General features: G+C 51.9%; 4 protein-coding genes across 12 annotated transcripts; 2 read left to right on the top strand and 2 right to left on the bottom strand.

The window, feature by feature from the left end:
* Nucleotides 1–616: 616 nt before the first annotated feature.
* On the top strand, nt 617–3,492 carry TNF (tumor necrosis factor). The gene is made up of 4 exons (XM_017661510.3): nt 617–1,050; nt 1,689–1,734; nt 1,915–1,962; nt 2,281–3,492. Exons 1-4 carry the CDS (start codon nt 865–867, stop codon nt 2,700–2,702), a joined length of 702 nt encoding a protein of 233 aa, XP_017516999.1. The 5' UTR covers nt 617–864; the 3' UTR covers nt 2,703–3,492.
* A 1,673-nt stretch (nt 3,493–5,165) lies between these two features.
* Nucleotides 5,166–7,090, bottom strand: LTB (lymphotoxin beta). 3 transcript variants are annotated; one of them, XM_017661507.3, is made up of 4 exons: nt 6,916–7,090; nt 6,418–6,469; nt 6,169–6,240; nt 5,166–5,780 (listed from the first exon to the last, which is right to left on the bottom strand). In XM_017661507.3, the coding sequence occupies exons 1-4, from the start codon at nt 7,075–7,077 to the stop codon at nt 5,326–5,328; spliced, it is 741 nt and encodes a 246-aa protein (XP_017516996.1). In that variant the 5' UTR covers nt 7,078–7,090; the 3' UTR covers nt 5,166–5,325. The 3 variants fall into 3 exon arrangements, with proteins under 3 accessions (XP_017516996.1, XP_017516997.1, XP_017516998.1); XM_017661508.3 differs by lacking the exon at nt 6,169–6,240; XM_017661509.2 differs by lacking the exons at nt 5,166–5,780; nt 6,418–6,469.
* On the top strand, nt 6,236–12,042 carry LST1 (leukocyte specific transcript 1). 5 transcript variants are annotated; one of them, XM_037005164.2, is made up of 6 exons: nt 6,236–6,357; nt 6,806–6,861; nt 10,913–11,011; nt 11,094–11,122; nt 11,308–11,330; nt 11,816–12,042. In XM_037005164.2, the coding sequence occupies exons 1-6, from the start codon at nt 6,286–6,288 to the stop codon at nt 11,963–11,965; spliced, it is 429 nt and encodes a 142-aa protein (XP_036861059.2). In that variant the 5' UTR covers nt 6,236–6,285; the 3' UTR covers nt 11,966–12,042. The 5 variants fall into 5 exon arrangements, with proteins under 5 accessions (XP_036861059.2, XP_017517006.2, XP_017517009.3 ...); XM_017661517.3 differs by having other exon boundaries at nt 11,795–12,042; XM_017661520.3 differs by lacking the exon at nt 6,236–6,357 and adding an exon at nt 10,396–10,523 and having other exon boundaries at nt 11,094–11,216.
* Nucleotides 12,015–15,465, bottom strand: NCR3 (natural cytotoxicity triggering receptor 3). 3 transcript variants are annotated; one of them, XM_017661514.3, is made up of 4 exons: nt 14,954–15,465; nt 13,018–13,362; nt 12,744–12,851; nt 12,015–12,191 (listed from the first exon to the last, which is right to left on the bottom strand). In XM_017661514.3, exons 1-4 carry the CDS (start codon nt 14,994–14,996, stop codon nt 12,118–12,120), a joined length of 570 nt encoding a protein of 189 aa, XP_017517003.2. In that variant the 5' UTR covers nt 14,997–15,465; the 3' UTR covers nt 12,015–12,117. The 3 variants fall into 3 exon arrangements, with proteins under 3 accessions (XP_017517003.2, XP_017517005.2, XP_017517002.2); XM_017661516.3 differs by lacking the exon at nt 12,015–12,191 and adding an exon at nt 12,510–12,633 and having other exon boundaries at nt 14,954–15,462; XM_017661513.3 differs by lacking the exon at nt 12,015–12,191 and having other exon boundaries at nt 12,510–12,851; nt 14,954–15,453.
* Nucleotides 15,466–15,875: the final 410 nt, after the last annotated feature.

Below are 15,875 nucleotides of genomic sequence, written 5' to 3'. Positions count from 1 at the left end.
GCTGAGTCCTGGTCAGAATGAAAGGAGAAGGCCTGCCCTGGTAGGGTTTGTGAATTCCCAGGGCTGCTTTCACTCCCTCTGGGGCTGTCCCAGGCTTGTCCCTACTATCCCTACTATCCCTTCCAGAGGCCCCATCCGCACCCAGCCTCCAGTGACCCTTGCCCTAGATCCTTTTCTCCCAAGGACCCCTGGGGGAAAATACATCTTCCCCCAAGTTTTCTCTCCCTCAAGGACTCAGTTTTATGAAGCCCCTCCCATTTAGAGCTCTACCCCTACATAAGTCCTGTCAACAAATCACAGGGAAACAGGTCATAGGCCTGGAGATCTCCAAAAGCAATGGAGACAGTGGGAACTAGGGGACAGAGGGGAACTGAGGGGAACCAGCCTCCAGGATCCTATACACACAGCAGTAGCTGGCCCTGCAAGCCCTCTTCAGAATCCAGATGGGGAGGGTGGGAAGTATCCTTGATGCCTGGGTGTCCCCAACTTTCCAAACCCCCGCCCCCGCGATGGAGAAGAAACTGAGACAGAAGGTGCTGGACCCACTACCCGCTTCCTCCAGATGAGCTCATGGGTTTCTCCACCAAGGAAGTTTTCCGCTGGTTGAGTGAAAGCCTTTCCCCGCCCTCTTGCCCCATAGGCCTATAAATATAGCTGTTTGCGCACCCAGCCCGCAGAAGCTCCCTCAGCGAGGCCATCAGAGGACCAGCCAGAAAAGAGAGAAGCAACTCCAGACGCCCCTGGAAATAACCTCTCAGACGACACCCACCCAGCAAGCAGCCAGCAGATTCTCTCCCTCTAACACACACTGCCCCAGGCCTCACCATCTTCCGACTGAACTTGAGCTCCTCTGTAAAGGACACCATGAGCACTGAAAGCATGATCCGGGATGTGGAACTGGCCGAGGAGGCACTCCCCAAGAAGGCAGGGGGCTCCCAGGGCTCCAGAAGGTGCTTGTGCCTCAGCCTCTTCTCCTTCCTCCTTGTCGCAGGAGCCACCACACTCTTCTGCCTGCTGCACTTTGGGGTGATTGGCCCCCAGAGAGAAGAGGTAAGTGCCCTGCCAGCCGTGGCTCATTCTCCCCCCACAGAGAGAAATGGGGCAGGTGTGAGGGCGGAGAGCAAGAAATGGGGTGAGGGAAAGAGGTGTGCCATTGAGAGAGTTAGGAGGGAAAACGTGGGGAAAGATGGGGAGGGGAGGCAGAAAGATATGGAGAGAGGTGGGGGAAGAGAGAAAAGGGTAGGGAGATAAGGTGCCTGGCACACGGAAGGTGCTTGTTGAACGTTTGTTGAATGAATGAATGAATGAATGAGGAAGTTGATACAGATATATAAAGAGATGTGTAGAGAAATGTAGGTTGTGGGAGAGAGATAGGGAAAAAACAAGTGATATAAATAAAGATACAAATAGTGATATAAATAAAGATGGTGAGACAGAATGATGTGGGTGATATGAAAGAGATGATGAGGGAGGAGAAGCAGAAAGGGAGAGACGGAGATAGGGTGTTTAGCATGTGAAAGGTACTCAGTGAAAGTGTTATTGAGTAGATAAATGAATGAATAAGTGGATAAATGAAGAGAGAAAACTAGACACACAGGGCAGAGTATACAAGCTAGATTAGCAGACCAGTTCTTTCTGCTTTGGGGGTGACTTGCTGTGATGCTAATCTTCCTTCTTCTCCCCAACAGTTATTGAATGGCCCCCAGATATTCAATCCTCTGGCTCAGACTCTCAGTAAGTGTTTCCAAAGCCTCCTAATTCTTGATTCAGGTGGGGGTTAGGGTTAGTCCTGGGATGAAAGCAGTGGGAGAAATTTAGAGTTTTGGTTTGGGGGAAGTGGAATTGAGGTCAAAATAGCTGGATATTTTCTGGGAAGCTTAAGGATCTCACTTTTTTTTCCCTTTTCCTCCTCAGGATCATCTTCTCAAACACCAAGCAACAAGCCAGTGGCCCATGTTGTAGGTAAGAGTTCTGAGGATGTGTCTAGCGGAAGAAGCAGATGAAACACGGAGGGACAGGATTTGGGGGCTGAACCCAGGCCAAGGGTAGACAGACCTGGGAGACACTGAAAGGTTCACTGAGCTCAAGGGGAGGGTGGAGGAACAGAACAGGTCTTGAGAAGGATACGCAGAGCCTCAAAGCCAGATGGAATGTGGGAAGAAGCAGAGAAGACAGGAACCGGATGTAAGGGGTGGGCAGAACTTGAGGGCCAGGATGTGGAGAGTAGAACTGACAGGGTCACACTGACTCATCCCTCCCTCCTTCTCTCCCTTCCTTCAGCAAACCCCCAAGCTGAGGGGCAGCTCCAGTGGCTTAGCCGGCGCGCCAATGCCCTCCTGGCTAATGGCGTGAAGCTAACAGACAACCAGCTGGTGGTGCCGTCCGATGGACTGTACCTCGTCTACTCCCAGGTCCTCTTCAAGGGCCAAGGCTGCCCTTCCACCCATGTGCTCCTCACCCACACCATTAGCCGCTTGGCCCTCTCCTACCAGACCAAGGTCAACCTCCTCTCTGCCATCAAGAGCCCTTGCCAGTTGGAGACCCCAGAGGGGACTGAGGGCAAGCCCTGGTATGAGCCTATCTATCTGGGAGGGGTCTTCCAGCTGGAGAAGGATGATCGACTCAGCGCTGAGATCAATCTGCCTGACTATCTTGACTTTGCGGAGTCTGGACAGGTCTACTTTGGGATCATTGCCCTGTGAGTGGGTGGAACTCCCATCCTCTCCCATCTCAATCCTTTTGTTATCCACTCCTTCAGACCCCTTCATTCCCTTCTGGCTTAGAAAAATAATTCGCGGCTCAGGGCCAGGCCCCAAGCTTAGAACTTTAAACAACACTTAGAAACCTAGAATGGAGGGATGGGTGACCTGGACATTGGGACACTGGCCACCACCCAGAACTCAAAATGGGGCTTCCAGAACTTACCGAGGGTCCCAGGTTTGGATGTCTGAATGCAACCTGGGATACCTGGAATGTGGGGGCCAGGGAACCTTTGATTCTGGCTGGAACACTTCAGAGCATCCCTTGAGAAGATGATGTGAGTAGACCTCAGGCCTCCCTTCTTCAAATGTCCAGACTCTTCACTGAGATGGAGAACCCAGCCCCTCCCCTTCAGGGCCAGCTCCCTCTATTTATGTTTGCACTTGTGATTATTTATTATTTATTTATTATTTATTTATTTACTGATGAATGTATTTATTAAGGAGGTCAGGGCGTCCTGGGAAACCCAGCGTAGGTGCTGCCTTGGCTCAGACATGTTTTCTGTGAAAACGGAGCTGAACTGTAGGCTGTTTCCATCTGGCCCACGGGCCTCTGTGCCTCCTTTTGCTTAAGTTTTTAAAAGTATTTATCTGATCAAGTTGTCTAAATAATGCTGATTTGGTGATTGACTGTCACTACATCGCTGAACCTCTGCTCCCCAGGGGAGTTGTGTCTGTAACCGCCCTACTGGTCAGTGGCGTGAAATAAAATAAAATGTGCTTAGAAAGGAAACATGGTCTCTTTGTTGGAATTAATTCTGCATCTGCCTCTCTGCGGGGGTGAGAGGCCACCCCCTGAAGTCCTCTCTACATAGGGCCTAAGATCCCTAAGACCGAGTCCCCACTCCTTGGACTACAGGCGCTCTAGAGACCCTGCATAAAACAAAGCCCAGCCGAATGTGCCCCTCCCCCAAGAAATTGGCACCGGAACTTAATTACCTCTCCCTCAGGGTATTGGAATTTCCGACCCTGGGAATTCCAACCCTAGCGGGGGAAGTCCTGCAGCTCAGGTGCTCAGGTGAGATTTCCGGCTGGCTGCTGCAGCCTGAGACAGAGCCTGGGAAGGGCCACATTCTCAGGCACCTGAATCACAGCCAAGGGACTTCCAGACATTAAGGCGTCTGGGCTCCAGATCGCCTGATCCTAGGCCCACCCCCACGCCACCCCACCCCCGCCAGCCCTGTCCTAACCATGCAAATTCAAACAGTGCAAATTTTCTGAATCTCACCTATCAAATGAAGATAGGAACACCCACCACATACAGCACGGATAGAAAATCCCAACTACCTCAGGGCACCTAGCCTAGTGCTTGGCACTGTAAGCCCTCAGTAAATTCAGGCTTTTTCCCTTTACCCAGCCCCCAGCCTTTCCACCTCTCAGAGAATAGAATTGAAGAGATAGAAGAACATTTTAAAACAGGTATGAGATATGAGCGAAGAGCCCACATGCCAGCTGTCACTGATTTTCTGAGTTAATGATGAGGGGAGGGATAGGAGGTAGATGAAATGGAAAGAGAAAAGCACCCTTTCCTCTGATGAAAGCTCTCTGGATACAGAGTCAAGGACAAATAGGGAATCAGAAATGGAGACCTGGAGAGTGGGAGCCCCTGCTGAGCTCAAAAGGTAGGCTTTCCTTCCTGCCAGGTTTGCCAGGCAGGAGAAGTGTGGTGTGCAGAAGCATGGGATGACCCACTGGATGACCTAGATAGGGCCTTGGGTTCCCCTCTAGGTCTGAAAGTCCATAGTGGGATGAGGGGGCTACTGTTACCCCAGGGCCCCACACTTGCCCACTAATGGGGAGGGGACCTGAAGTGTGAACAAGTGGTGAGGACTTTCCATCCCACCCTGGACAAGGCCAGGTGGCATCAGATTTTCCTCCCTCATTCCCAGGTTTTTTCTGATGCCCTCGGGCACTAGCCCCACCCCATCCTTCTCTCTCTCAAACACCTTTCCAAGTCTCTCAGCCTCCTCTCCTCCTGCCCAGTGAGCTGAGGCTCTTTCTTCAGAAGAGAAAAGTTGACTGGGGGTAGTGGCTAAAGGGGTCTTCCAGGCTCTGCTATATCCAGTTTTTCTCGGGAGCTAGGCCCTCCCCTCCCCTGTAATAACCCCTCTCACACTAACTGGAAAAGTGCAGGTCCAGTTAGATGGGGCCCATGTGGCTTTGCGGGTCAGGAGATGGGTTTGAGGAGATCCCTGCTTTCTACCCTCCAATTTCCCCCATGCTGGGCAGAGCAGTTCAGAGGCAGGGCGTGGGTGAGACGTGCAGACAGCCATCCCAGGGAGGAGAGGCCATACAAAGAGGTATGAATTGTTTCAAGCGACCAGAAAAACACAGACAATTTCACCAACACTTGTGTACCTAAATTAAGACATATTCACCTCTCAATATCTGTATTTGGCAGCCCTAATTTTTACATTCTTTATTTTTATCAGGCTCAAAATCAGTTTCCAAACAAACTCTTAACATTTTCCTCACAGCTGCGGGGCCCTGGTGTATGGGTCCCCAACATCTGGAATGATTCACACATCCCCACCATGCAGTCGTTTTCCCGGGAACGCGGCGGCCCTCACCCCACCATCACAGCCCCAAAGAAGGTCTTCCCTCTCCTATAATCCACCATATCGGGGTGACTGATATTGACGTACACCCTCTCGTCCCTCCGGAGCTGCACCAGGCCGCCAAACCCCACGCTCGTGTACCAGAGGGGCCCGTACTCGTGCCTCCCCGCCGGGTCCAACACCGGAGTCACGGTCTCGGCGCCCTCGAGCAGCAGCTCAGGAGTCCCGGGCCCGTACGCGCCCCCGGCCCGGTACAGCCGGCTGCGCAGCGTGACCGAGTGGTCCGGAGGGCCCCCGCCGGCAGAGGGCGCCCGGCCCCGGTAGCCGATGTGACAGTAGAGGTAATAGAGGCCGTCCAGGGGGAGGGCCAGCCCCTCGGCGCCCAAGAACTGCGTCCCGCCCCTCAGAAACGCCTCTTCTTTCTTCGCCTCCCAGCCTATCCCTTGACGGTTGGTCCAAGCACCTGCGGAGAAAGGGGCCTGTCTGCTCTTGGGAATTTGATCCCGAGGGAGTCAGGCCCAAGACTTCGGGGAGGTGGGCATGAGGGAGAGTGGGGGGCTTTTAACCCGCTGCAAGAACCGAGCAGGGAAGGGGAGCGGGGCGATGGTGCTACCTCTGCCGTGAGTAAGCTGGAGACTGAGGGCACCTGGGTGTGCGGTGCGGAGCGCTGTGCTAGGGAGATCCAGGCCGGGTTTTGCCTGCTCCTGGAGGGAAGCAAGAAGCTGGGAAGGCGGCGCGAGCGGTGGTGAACAGGTGGAAAAGTAAGCATTGCAATAACAGAGCAAAGGGACCCTAATTGTGTGCTAGCAGAACTAGCATCCGTGGACTCTTCATGTTAGTGAGATCCTTACTTATGATGTGGGCAGCCGGCAGCCTGGGGCTGAGATCGGTTTCTGCCTCGTTCTCTGGCAGCTCCTGGGACCCTGTTAGGGCAGAAGAGTCCAGGATTGGCAGCAGAGCGGACACTCATGCATGGTCCCCCATCCAAGGATGGGGCACCTGGATTCGTGGAGGAAGAGAGTATCTGGGGATGCAGATGGGTAGGAGCTGGGCATCTCTGAGGGAGTGGAGTGGGGGAGAGGGAGATGGTCTGCACTTACCTGATCGCTGCTGGGCCTGGGCCTGCACTCCTGGATCAGCAGTCCCCGCTGCCTGGGTGAGTGGGATCACAGTGTGCAGAGTTCAGTCTTAGCTGCTGCAAAGCCACCCCTCCTAACATAAACTTAAACTCCAGGCTTGAGGTTTCTCCAACCAGCCCCATGGCCAGCACAGATCTCCCTGGAAGGGAAAGCTAGGAAGGCATATGGACTCAGGTGGAGAGGTAGAGGCCTGCCTGAATAGACAGGCCTCTGTAGGGTGAGAGAGGCCTCTTGGGAAGAGGAGGGGTAATAGAGGCCACCAGGAATGGGATTGGAGACATCAGGACCCAACAGCATCACAGGACCTTGAAAAGAGCCAGAGAAGAGACTGACAAGATATCCCCACCAGGGACAGCCAAGCCAGCTGGGCAGGATGAGGCAAAAGACCCCCAGGCCTAACCAGAGGTAAGTGAGCATCTGGTAATGTGCAGCCCTCCCAGGCCCTTTGCAGGCACTCACCAGTCTTCCCTGCTCCTGGGGCACCAAGACCAGCACAGCCAGGACAGTGATAGGCACAGCCAGCAGCAGGGTCACCAGGGAGGTGGCTCCTGCCACAGCCAGCAGGAGGCAGCCCTTACCCTGGGGCCTCCTACCCCGGCCCTCCAGTCCCAGTGCCCCCATTGAGACTGAGCCAAGGCCAAGGCAGGGGGGCTTTCATACCTCAGGGGTGGGGCTACCCCCTCCCCATAGACCCACACACCTGGCTGGGACTTTCCGCACACCCTGGCTCCCCTCACCCAGCTTCCTGTTTACCCAGAGCTAGGGTGGGGCAGCTGTATGCCTGGGTTCTCTGAACTGGGGAAGGAGTTGGGGTGAGAAGATAGGCTTTCAGGGTAGACCTGGAGAGGGCCTTAAACATCTGGCTCATCAGGGAGGGCAACTGAGACCCAGGGAGGGAAGGTAGCTTGCAGAAAAGGTCAGGCAGCAGAGCAGCAATGACACACAGAACTCCAGATTCCAGGGCAATCAGCCTTCTCTACATCCCAGAGGTGGGTGCTGGAGGGAGGGCTGCTTCCATGTCCCTGGGGTCAAGGTCTGGCATATGAGGACAAGAACTGGGGCCCTGGGGAATGTGCCCCGACACTGAACTGACCTCCTCCTGTCGCCTTGCACACCCCTAACCCCCAGAGCTAGGTGAGAAAGGAGAGTTAAGTCAGTCCACAGCCATGACAGCTGAAGGGGGCCTCAGTCTCACTGCTGACTACTGACTCGCTGAGGAGGGATGGAAATGAGCATTCCCTGCCTTGCTACACAGAGTGTAGGCAGATGAGTTCCGCCTCCACCCTCAAAGAGCTTCTAAGTCTAGAATGAGCCCCATCCATTTAGTAGGTGCTCCCTAAGTGTTAATGAATAAGTGAAGGAAAGACAAATGAATGAGTGAGTAAGCAAAGCAAAGCAACAAGGATCCAACGAATGCCGTGGTAAACAGTGCGGCAGCCGCTGAAAGCAGGAAAGACCAGGTCCAAAGAAGTTGTAGGTGGTCCCAGATCATCTCCCTTTTTTTGGCATCTCTGTTCAGCGATAATAATAATTTAGCTAATTTATAAGCAGCAGCCTGCCACTGAGCTACACACTGTGTATGTAATAATTACTTCAATCCTGACAAAACCCTACAAGGAATTGAGGCACAGGGAACTTAAGGAACTTTAGAAAGTCACACAGTAGTGGCAGAGTCAATATTTGAATCCAGGCAGTCTGACTCCAGAGCTTTGACCACAAGACAGTTTAAAAACTGAGTCCTGGATTTGGCATATGGACTCGGGTGGAGAGCGGACACTCATGCATGGTCCACCATGTGCATTTCAATGTATGCAAATCTTGCCTTCTTCAGCACCCCACAAAAAGAAATGGATGCTGAACTCAAGTCAATGATAAGCATGGTAAAGGGTTTAGAGATAAAGTGTGCTAATATCTGCAACTTTAAAAGGTGTAGAAAAACAAGGTGGACTGATATGTGATAAGGAAAATATAGGAAAATGTTAATTGTAGAATCTATGGTAGGGATATTTGTTTACCATATAATTCTTTCAACTTTTTTCTGTTTGAACATTTTAATAATAAAATGTGAAAAAAAAACCTGACTGTTATTCTACTGAGTATGCTGCATAGGGAACATTGTGGGTTGGAAGAGGGGAGGAAGTAGCAGTAAGTTTCTAAATTTGGAGAAGGAAATGCAAATGCATGTGGACCCAGCACCAGATCTCCACACCCACCCCTTGCTTCCACAGGAGCTCCCTAGTTTTCTCCCTCCTCAAGGACTGGGTGTGCGATTCTCTATAACCCATCTCCCTCTCCATGACGGTGCCATTAAAAGACCTTTGTCCAGCTTTCCGTCCAGAGGGCTTTGGATCACTGCCCTTATTAACTTTTGTGTTTGACATCAGAATGCTACCTCCTGTAAGAATCCACCTGGATTGCCCACACCTCTCTTCCCAGCACCACGTTTTCATCAACTTGCTGTCCTAGATCTAACAGCAAGGTTCATGTAGACCTAGCCTGGCTGCCTCTGACTGTCCTGTTAATCAGTCATCCAAGCATCCTGCTAGATTCAGCCCCAGAACACTGGGCAAGCTACCATCAAAACACCGCAGCTCCCAGTCTGATGTGGGGGCCTTCCAATACATCCATACACATACACCAAAATTGTGAGCTCTCAGCAAGGTAGTGTGATGGGTAATTGGGGAAAAATTGATCAGGGAAGGTGCCAGGAGGTAAACATTCATTGATTACTCACGATCAATAGGATGGCTGGAACTGAGGGGCATTACAGGCTCACTTACAGTCCCAGGAGTCTGAAAGGAAAGATGTTGTAACCCTAACCCTCAAAGCGTAACTTCCTCTCCTAGTGATGCTGGGGAGCCAGGCTGGGAGAGAAAGTGAAGGCAGAGCAGAGGCAGGAACATCTGAAATGGCAACACTTCTCTTCACCCAGGCAGCTCATGCCTGTCTGGAGTCTGTCTACCCGCAGGCCACAGGCTCTGGATAAGTTGGGAGAAAGCAGGGCCCCTGGTCAGGGAAACCGGGGCAGGGGATGTGGATGGGGGTGGAAGTCACACCCAGAGTGAGGTGAGGCAAAGATGAGGGAAGGGAGAACACAGCTTTGAGGTTCCCAGGACTCTGGGGCAGTCCTCAGCTCTGCCTCTGTCTCTGTTCTCCAGAGAAATTAAAAACAATCCACCTCTACCCCCACTGCCCCTGATGGCCCTCCTCTCCACCTGTGCTTCTGCTCCCCATCCCCTCCACACACACCCCAGCATTCCTCTTGAACACAGGATCTCAGCCTCCAGCCCCTGGTCTCTGGCTCTGAGGTTAAGTCAGCAGCCTCCTCTTTGCCCTCAAACAGGAACCAGTGGTTGTAGGGCAGGAAGTTATGGAGAAGAAGTACAGGGGAAGTTATGGGGCCCCCAACACTCCTCTTTGTCCCACTTTGGCCCCAGCTGTATCTGCCCGTGGGAAGAGGCTTTCCACACCAGTCAATTAAGGCCCGCTCTCCTGTGTCGCTCTAAGGGGAGCAGCCCCAACTCCCAGGCAGCACTGGACACCACTCCTATTTTTCCACCAGTCCCCCCACACATTCCAGATCCTGGCTCCTGCTCCTCCATCAGCCCCCTCACCAGAACATAGAACTATCCAGTGCTAGAGATGCCCCTCTGAACCACCTGGTCAGCCTCAGGCAGAGGAAAGGGGGGTGGGCTCTGCAGCTGGGCAGAGTTGGCCTTGAACCTCAGCACTGCTCTTCTGGGCTGGATGTCCTTATATGGTCCAGGCTTGAGTTTCAGGTTCCTCACCAGGAAAATGGGCACCATAAATACCCTACATTGTAGAGACTAGCAGTGATGAAGGGAAAGTACCCGGTTCTGGGTTGGCACATAAGTGAAGCTCCTCAGCCCAGGGTGGGGGAAATGGGATGATTGTAACAGAGGGCCCTGCACTTCACAGATGAGGAACTTGAGGCACGTGACTCACCCCAGGCCATTTAGCCCAGCAGAGCAAGGGCTAAGTTTCCTGACCTCCAGGCCAGTCTTCAGTGCCTGACCTAATGGCAGTTTGTGAGACACAGGATAATGGTAAGGTAACCCTCTGCTCAGAGATGGTTGTGGGTGCAGAAAGAATAATGGGTCAAAAGTGGTGCGTGCTGTTCATGAGTAGGTAGCCAGAGCCTCTTGGGACCAGCTGATGTGGGCAGGCAAGTGACTTCACCAGGAGGCCCCAGGACAGCAGGATGGCAGTGGGAAGCCTCTGAGGGGTGTGCTGCCTTGGGGATGGGTAAGGTCGCCGATAAGGGCTGGATACCTCTGGTAAGAGAAGGATGCCTCAATCTGGGATGAAGAATCTCAGTAGGTTTTTCTGCCTCTCAAAGAGTTGGGGAGAGGGGGTGAGACACCCATGGCCAACCAGGAGATGGGTAAGCTGAAGAGAGAAGCGGGCCCTCTGAGATTTACCCCTTTCCCTGCAGGTATATGCCCTTATCTATATGGCGGCTTGGTACTGGGGGGGCTCCTGCTCCTGGCTGTGGTTATTCTGTTCGCCTGCCTGTGTCGGACCCAGTGGAGAGGTGAGTCCTACCTTCCCCTCCCTCGCTCACCCCACAGCCTTGCCCCATGTGGCCCTACCCACACCCTTTCCTACTTTCCCAGAAGTCCCCAGCCATCCACACACGCTCTGGGTGAGGAAGGTGGTAGAAGTCGGTGGGAAAGGGAAGGGGAAAGTGTCCAGAGAGGCCAGGACTTGGGCCACGGGAACCACAGGGAAGTCAGCCGGTGAGGAAACACTCCCTGGGGGTGGGGGGTGAGGGAGGAGGAGCTGGAAGACGCAATGGGAGGGCTGCTAAGCTGCTGCTTTTTTTTCCAGTGAGGAGGCTGGAGAGGACCTGGGTGAGTCTGAGGGCAGGAAAGGGGTCAGTGGGCACAAGATGGGACTGAGGGCTGAGAAAGGGACAAGGGAAGAGAAGGCAGGAGCATGAAGTCAGAGAAAAAAAGAAGCAGAAGAAAGCAAATGAGAAGGGGAGAGGAAAGAAATGGTGTAGAGAGAGGAGAGGGAATGAGACCAAAGGAAGAGAGGAAAGAATGAGAGAGACACGGAGATGAATGGTGCAAGAGAAAAGCAGAAAATGAAAGAGGCACAGAGAAACCACCAAGAGAAAAGGAGAATAAAAATGGGAGGGGTGAACTTGAGAGGTGGGAAACACAGAGAAGGGGTAGTGGAATAAAAGAAGAGGAGTTTAGACCACAGAGAGGCTGCCGAGCAGTGTGGGAGCAGAGTGGGAGCCAGAGGAGGCAATGAGGGAGAGAGGGTGCTGGGCCTCACAGGAAAAGGCCAAGAGAGGGCTCCTCCCCAGCACCTTGTGCCCGGGCCCCAGGCCCAGCTCTCCGAGCAGGAGCTCCACTATGCATCTCTGCTGAGGCTGCCAGAGCCCTGCCGGCAGGAGCCTACCCTCAACAACAGGAAAGTCACCAAGGAGGACCCCAGCACCGACTACGCCTGCATTGCCAAGAACAAACCCACCTGAGCACCCCCAGTGGCCTCTCTCTTCCAGGCGGGAGGTCAGGGCCATCTGTGGTTCACCCAGTAAAGACAACAATCTCACCACTGTCTGTGTCTCAGGCTCCTCAGTCCAGCTCAAGTCCCGGTCAACGTGGCCACCATCAAAACTTAAGCGACTTATCCTCCCATCCACTCTGGGGTCAAGTCATGATATGTTGGGTGAAAAAAGGTGTTCAGGGACCTGAGTTTCCCTGAAAACCAGAAAAGAGCATTTATCTATGAGCCTGGCTGGCATGGGAAGGTTGACAAGCAGGACTAATCAGATCTGATACTCCCTGTTTCTCAGGAAAATGAGACTCAGCCTCCTGGGCTCAGGCGAGGAGGGTGTGTTGAGCCCCAGGATGGTGGTGGGAGGGGGCTCTAGGCTTGATGACTGAGAAGCTCCCTCCTCAGACCATTCTAGCCCAGACTTTGTAGAAGGGAGAGTTAAGAGTAAGGGGACCCCAAGAGAGGCATATTGGGGCATCTGGAGAATGGAAGAAGAAATACATGAGATTCATAAGAAGGAGTTAGTGGTTGGGCAGAGAGGGCTTTATTAGAGTCTCTTAAAGAGAGCTGTGATCACTGAGGTCTGGAATCACACTCATCAGAGGCCATTCAAGGAGAGGCAATGTGTTTCCAGGTGACAGTGGCCTGGTGGAGAGATGGCAGGAGTCACTGTGCTGTAGCCCTCCTTGTCCTCTTGATCTCTGTCTCCCCCTCCTCCAGCTCTCTTCCGCCATTGCCCTGGCTCCATAGCTCACATTTGCCTTGGTAATAGATGGTGCTGCTTACGGCCACAGAGAGAAAGCTGAAGGCATAGAATCCAGCCCGGAGGAGGAGGACTGTACTGTCCCCTAGCTGAGAAGGTCCTGTATGTAGGCAGTGGAGAAAAAGGGTTTGATAAGGAGGGCCCTGGGGAGGAAGCATGCACAAGCTCAGGGAGGGACAGAGGGCAGGGGACCTTAAGTAAGGTACTCCCAGCTTCCAGGGTGAGACGGACCTCTAGCCGAAGAGAACAGTCTCTCTGTGCCTCACCTTTCTCCACCACCAGTAGAGTTCCGTTCCCTGTTCCTACACCCAGGCCCAGCACCTCCACCTTGCACACATAGACCCCGGCATCACACTCTTGGGTATTCCAGATGTGCAGCTCAGCCTGGTGGTCACAGAGGAATCGGAAAGAGGCAGGAGGGGCCAGGCGGCCCCTGAACTCGGGTGTCCCATTCTTCACTTCCTTTCCTGGGGCCACCTTGTCCCGGTACCATGCGACAGAGCCAATGGCCAGTCTCCCTCGGCTGGCATTGAAGGAGCAGGGCAAGAAGGCAGCAGTGCCTTCCTGGGTATGAATCTCAGCAGGCTGGGACACCCAGAGAGCACAGGATCCTGGGGGACAGAGAGAAGACCTGTAGAAAATGCCTCCTCAATTACTCCAAGGAGAAAGCTTGCAGTAGACTATTCCAGCTGTCCCTCCACCTACAGAGGGCCACAGGGGCAAGTACTTTGGGTGCCTCATTAAATCCTTTCCTCTTTACCAACCTAATTTCTTAACATTACTTATTAAACAGTTTTTCAAACTCTTTCCTATACCAACTCTCATCTTCTCCCTTACCACCATTCTTCAGCTGCATTCACTAGTAACATCTCCCTGGAACGTAACTGTCACAGTGTAACTGCAGCTCATTAATGAATGTGGCTGCCTAGCAAACTAATATCATTAACTATATGATTCCCAGTAGTATTTTAGTGCTAATACATTTTATATTATATCTTTGCTGCTTTGTTTTTTGTTAAAGAGCATTAACTAAATCTTCAGGCTAAGATGTGGCTGATACAGTTGACCCTTGAGCGACAATGGGTTTGAGCTACACAGGTCTGCTTATATGCAGATTTTTCCAATAAATATACTGGAAAATTACCTGGAAATATTTGATATTTTGAAAAAACATTTTCTTATCTTACTTTATTGTAAGAATACAGGATATAATACATACAACATACAAAATATGTGTTACTCAACCATTTATGTTACCCGAAGGCTTCCTGTTAACAATAGGCTATTAGTATTTAAATTTGGGGGGAGTCAAAGTTATACCCAGATTTTTGACTGTGCAGAGCATTAGCACTCCTAGCCCCCATATTAGCACCCCTACCTCCCACATTTCTAGAATTACATTCTGTAATTGCTTGAGATCCTTATTTAACTCATCCAAACTGATGAATTAAACCCATTTTTAAAACCCCGATTAAATTCTGTAGTTGGTGAAATTTACCATTTTTCTAATTTTGTGGTTCTTAAGCTTGAGAGCACAGCAGAATCACCTGGAGTGTTTGTTAAAACAGATTCTTGGGCCCCACTTCCAGAGTTTTCTATTCAGTGGGTCTGGAGTAGAGCCTGAGAATTTGACCCAGGTTCCCAGCTGATCCTGAAGCTGTGGGTCTGGAGTCTGCACTGAATTTAGTTAATGGATATATCTGATAGTTAAGGTCTCTCAGTTAATTAAAAATCAGTTTTACTAAGAACCTTACCTTAGATTTAATTAGGTCTCCCAAACTCTTAATTATATCTAGACCACAGATAATAAACCTTGTTTAATAGACTTATTAAATTCATCAAATTAAAACTGACCCCTTAAAAAAAATTGACCCCTTCCTTCAAGCCCTTTTTACTGGCTCTTTATACTTTATTTGGAAGGTGGCTGAGAAGAAAAGAGCTCTGGGATGGAAGATTGGGAGTGACCCTCCCAGTGGATGACAGGGAGACGTGGAGGGACTATGACCCAGTAAAATTACTGTACAGGGGGCCGCACCTACTCCCACTCTCCTTTCCTTGCCACTCCCCTCAGGGCTCAATGTTCAGGCCCCACTCCCCCCTCACCACACAAAAACTGCTCCCCTGGGACACTAGGTTCAGCCCCCTCCCTGCTCCCTTCTCCCAGCCCCATATCCCTCAGGTATCTGGGAGAAGCCCTCTTACCTGGATGGACCAAGATAAAGATGAGCAGCAGTATCCAGGCCATGTCAGAGGGTGTTCCAGTTGGCGAGGGGGACCTGAGCAGTAAGGTCTGGGAAGAGGAGTGACCCGCTACTTGTAAGCAGGCCTTGGTCACCAGATGGCAGGGAGGACTTCCTATGAACACAGGGCTCAGATATCACTTGCCAAGGACCTCAGGTGTGTGGGGCCATGAAGAGGGAGGATGTCGCTGATGGCGATATCTGGGTCACTAGGTGGTGGGGGCAGCATGTGGGCAGCTTGCCTAAGTGTTTGAGGGGGAGGGTGGAGCTTAAATGGCTCCTGATGATAGAGTGGGTAGGCAGGAGGGTGAGACCAGGATGTGGTTCCCCTGCCTTCTGAGGTTCAAGACCAACTCTTTACCCAGAATAAGCTGCCAGGAACCCTTTGGGCCCAGAGCTAACCTACTTCCCCTCCTCTGGGCTCAACAGCACCCAGGCCTACTCCATCCATTCCCTTTCCTAGAGTCTGGCCCTCCGCTCCCCAGGGCTGCTCTAGAATTCTATACATCAGGGGATTAGGAGAAGCAGGCTGATCAGTGGTGGTGGCAGGAGGTTGCTAGAGACGCATTTGGAAGATGCATTTGCCTGGCAACCACCCAGTTACTTAGACAGCTGACCTGGGTGGTTCAGCTGCAGGCAGTGCAGTGGAAAGAAGTTTGGGCTCCCTCCTGTTCAGATCTCCATTAAAGGAGTACATCTCTTGCAGAGGTTTGCTTTACGTAGTGCACTCTGCCGGACTTAGTACCCACATTACTCACAAGAATAAACTCATTCGTTTATTACTTTGTTCATTATTTAGCTAATATTTATTGAGGAACTACAAAATTCCCATGATATGAAATGTATTTTTATAGACAGAAATCAAAGAAAGACTGTTGGGTCAC

This window comes from Manis javanica, chromosome 16 (assembly GCF_040802235.1).
Source record: "Manis javanica isolate MJ-LG chromosome 16, MJ_LKY, whole genome shotgun sequence".
Classification (NCBI taxonomy): Eukaryota; Metazoa; Chordata; class Mammalia; order Pholidota; family Manidae; genus Manis; species Manis javanica.
This window is presented reverse-complemented; position numbering and strand designations above follow the sequence as displayed.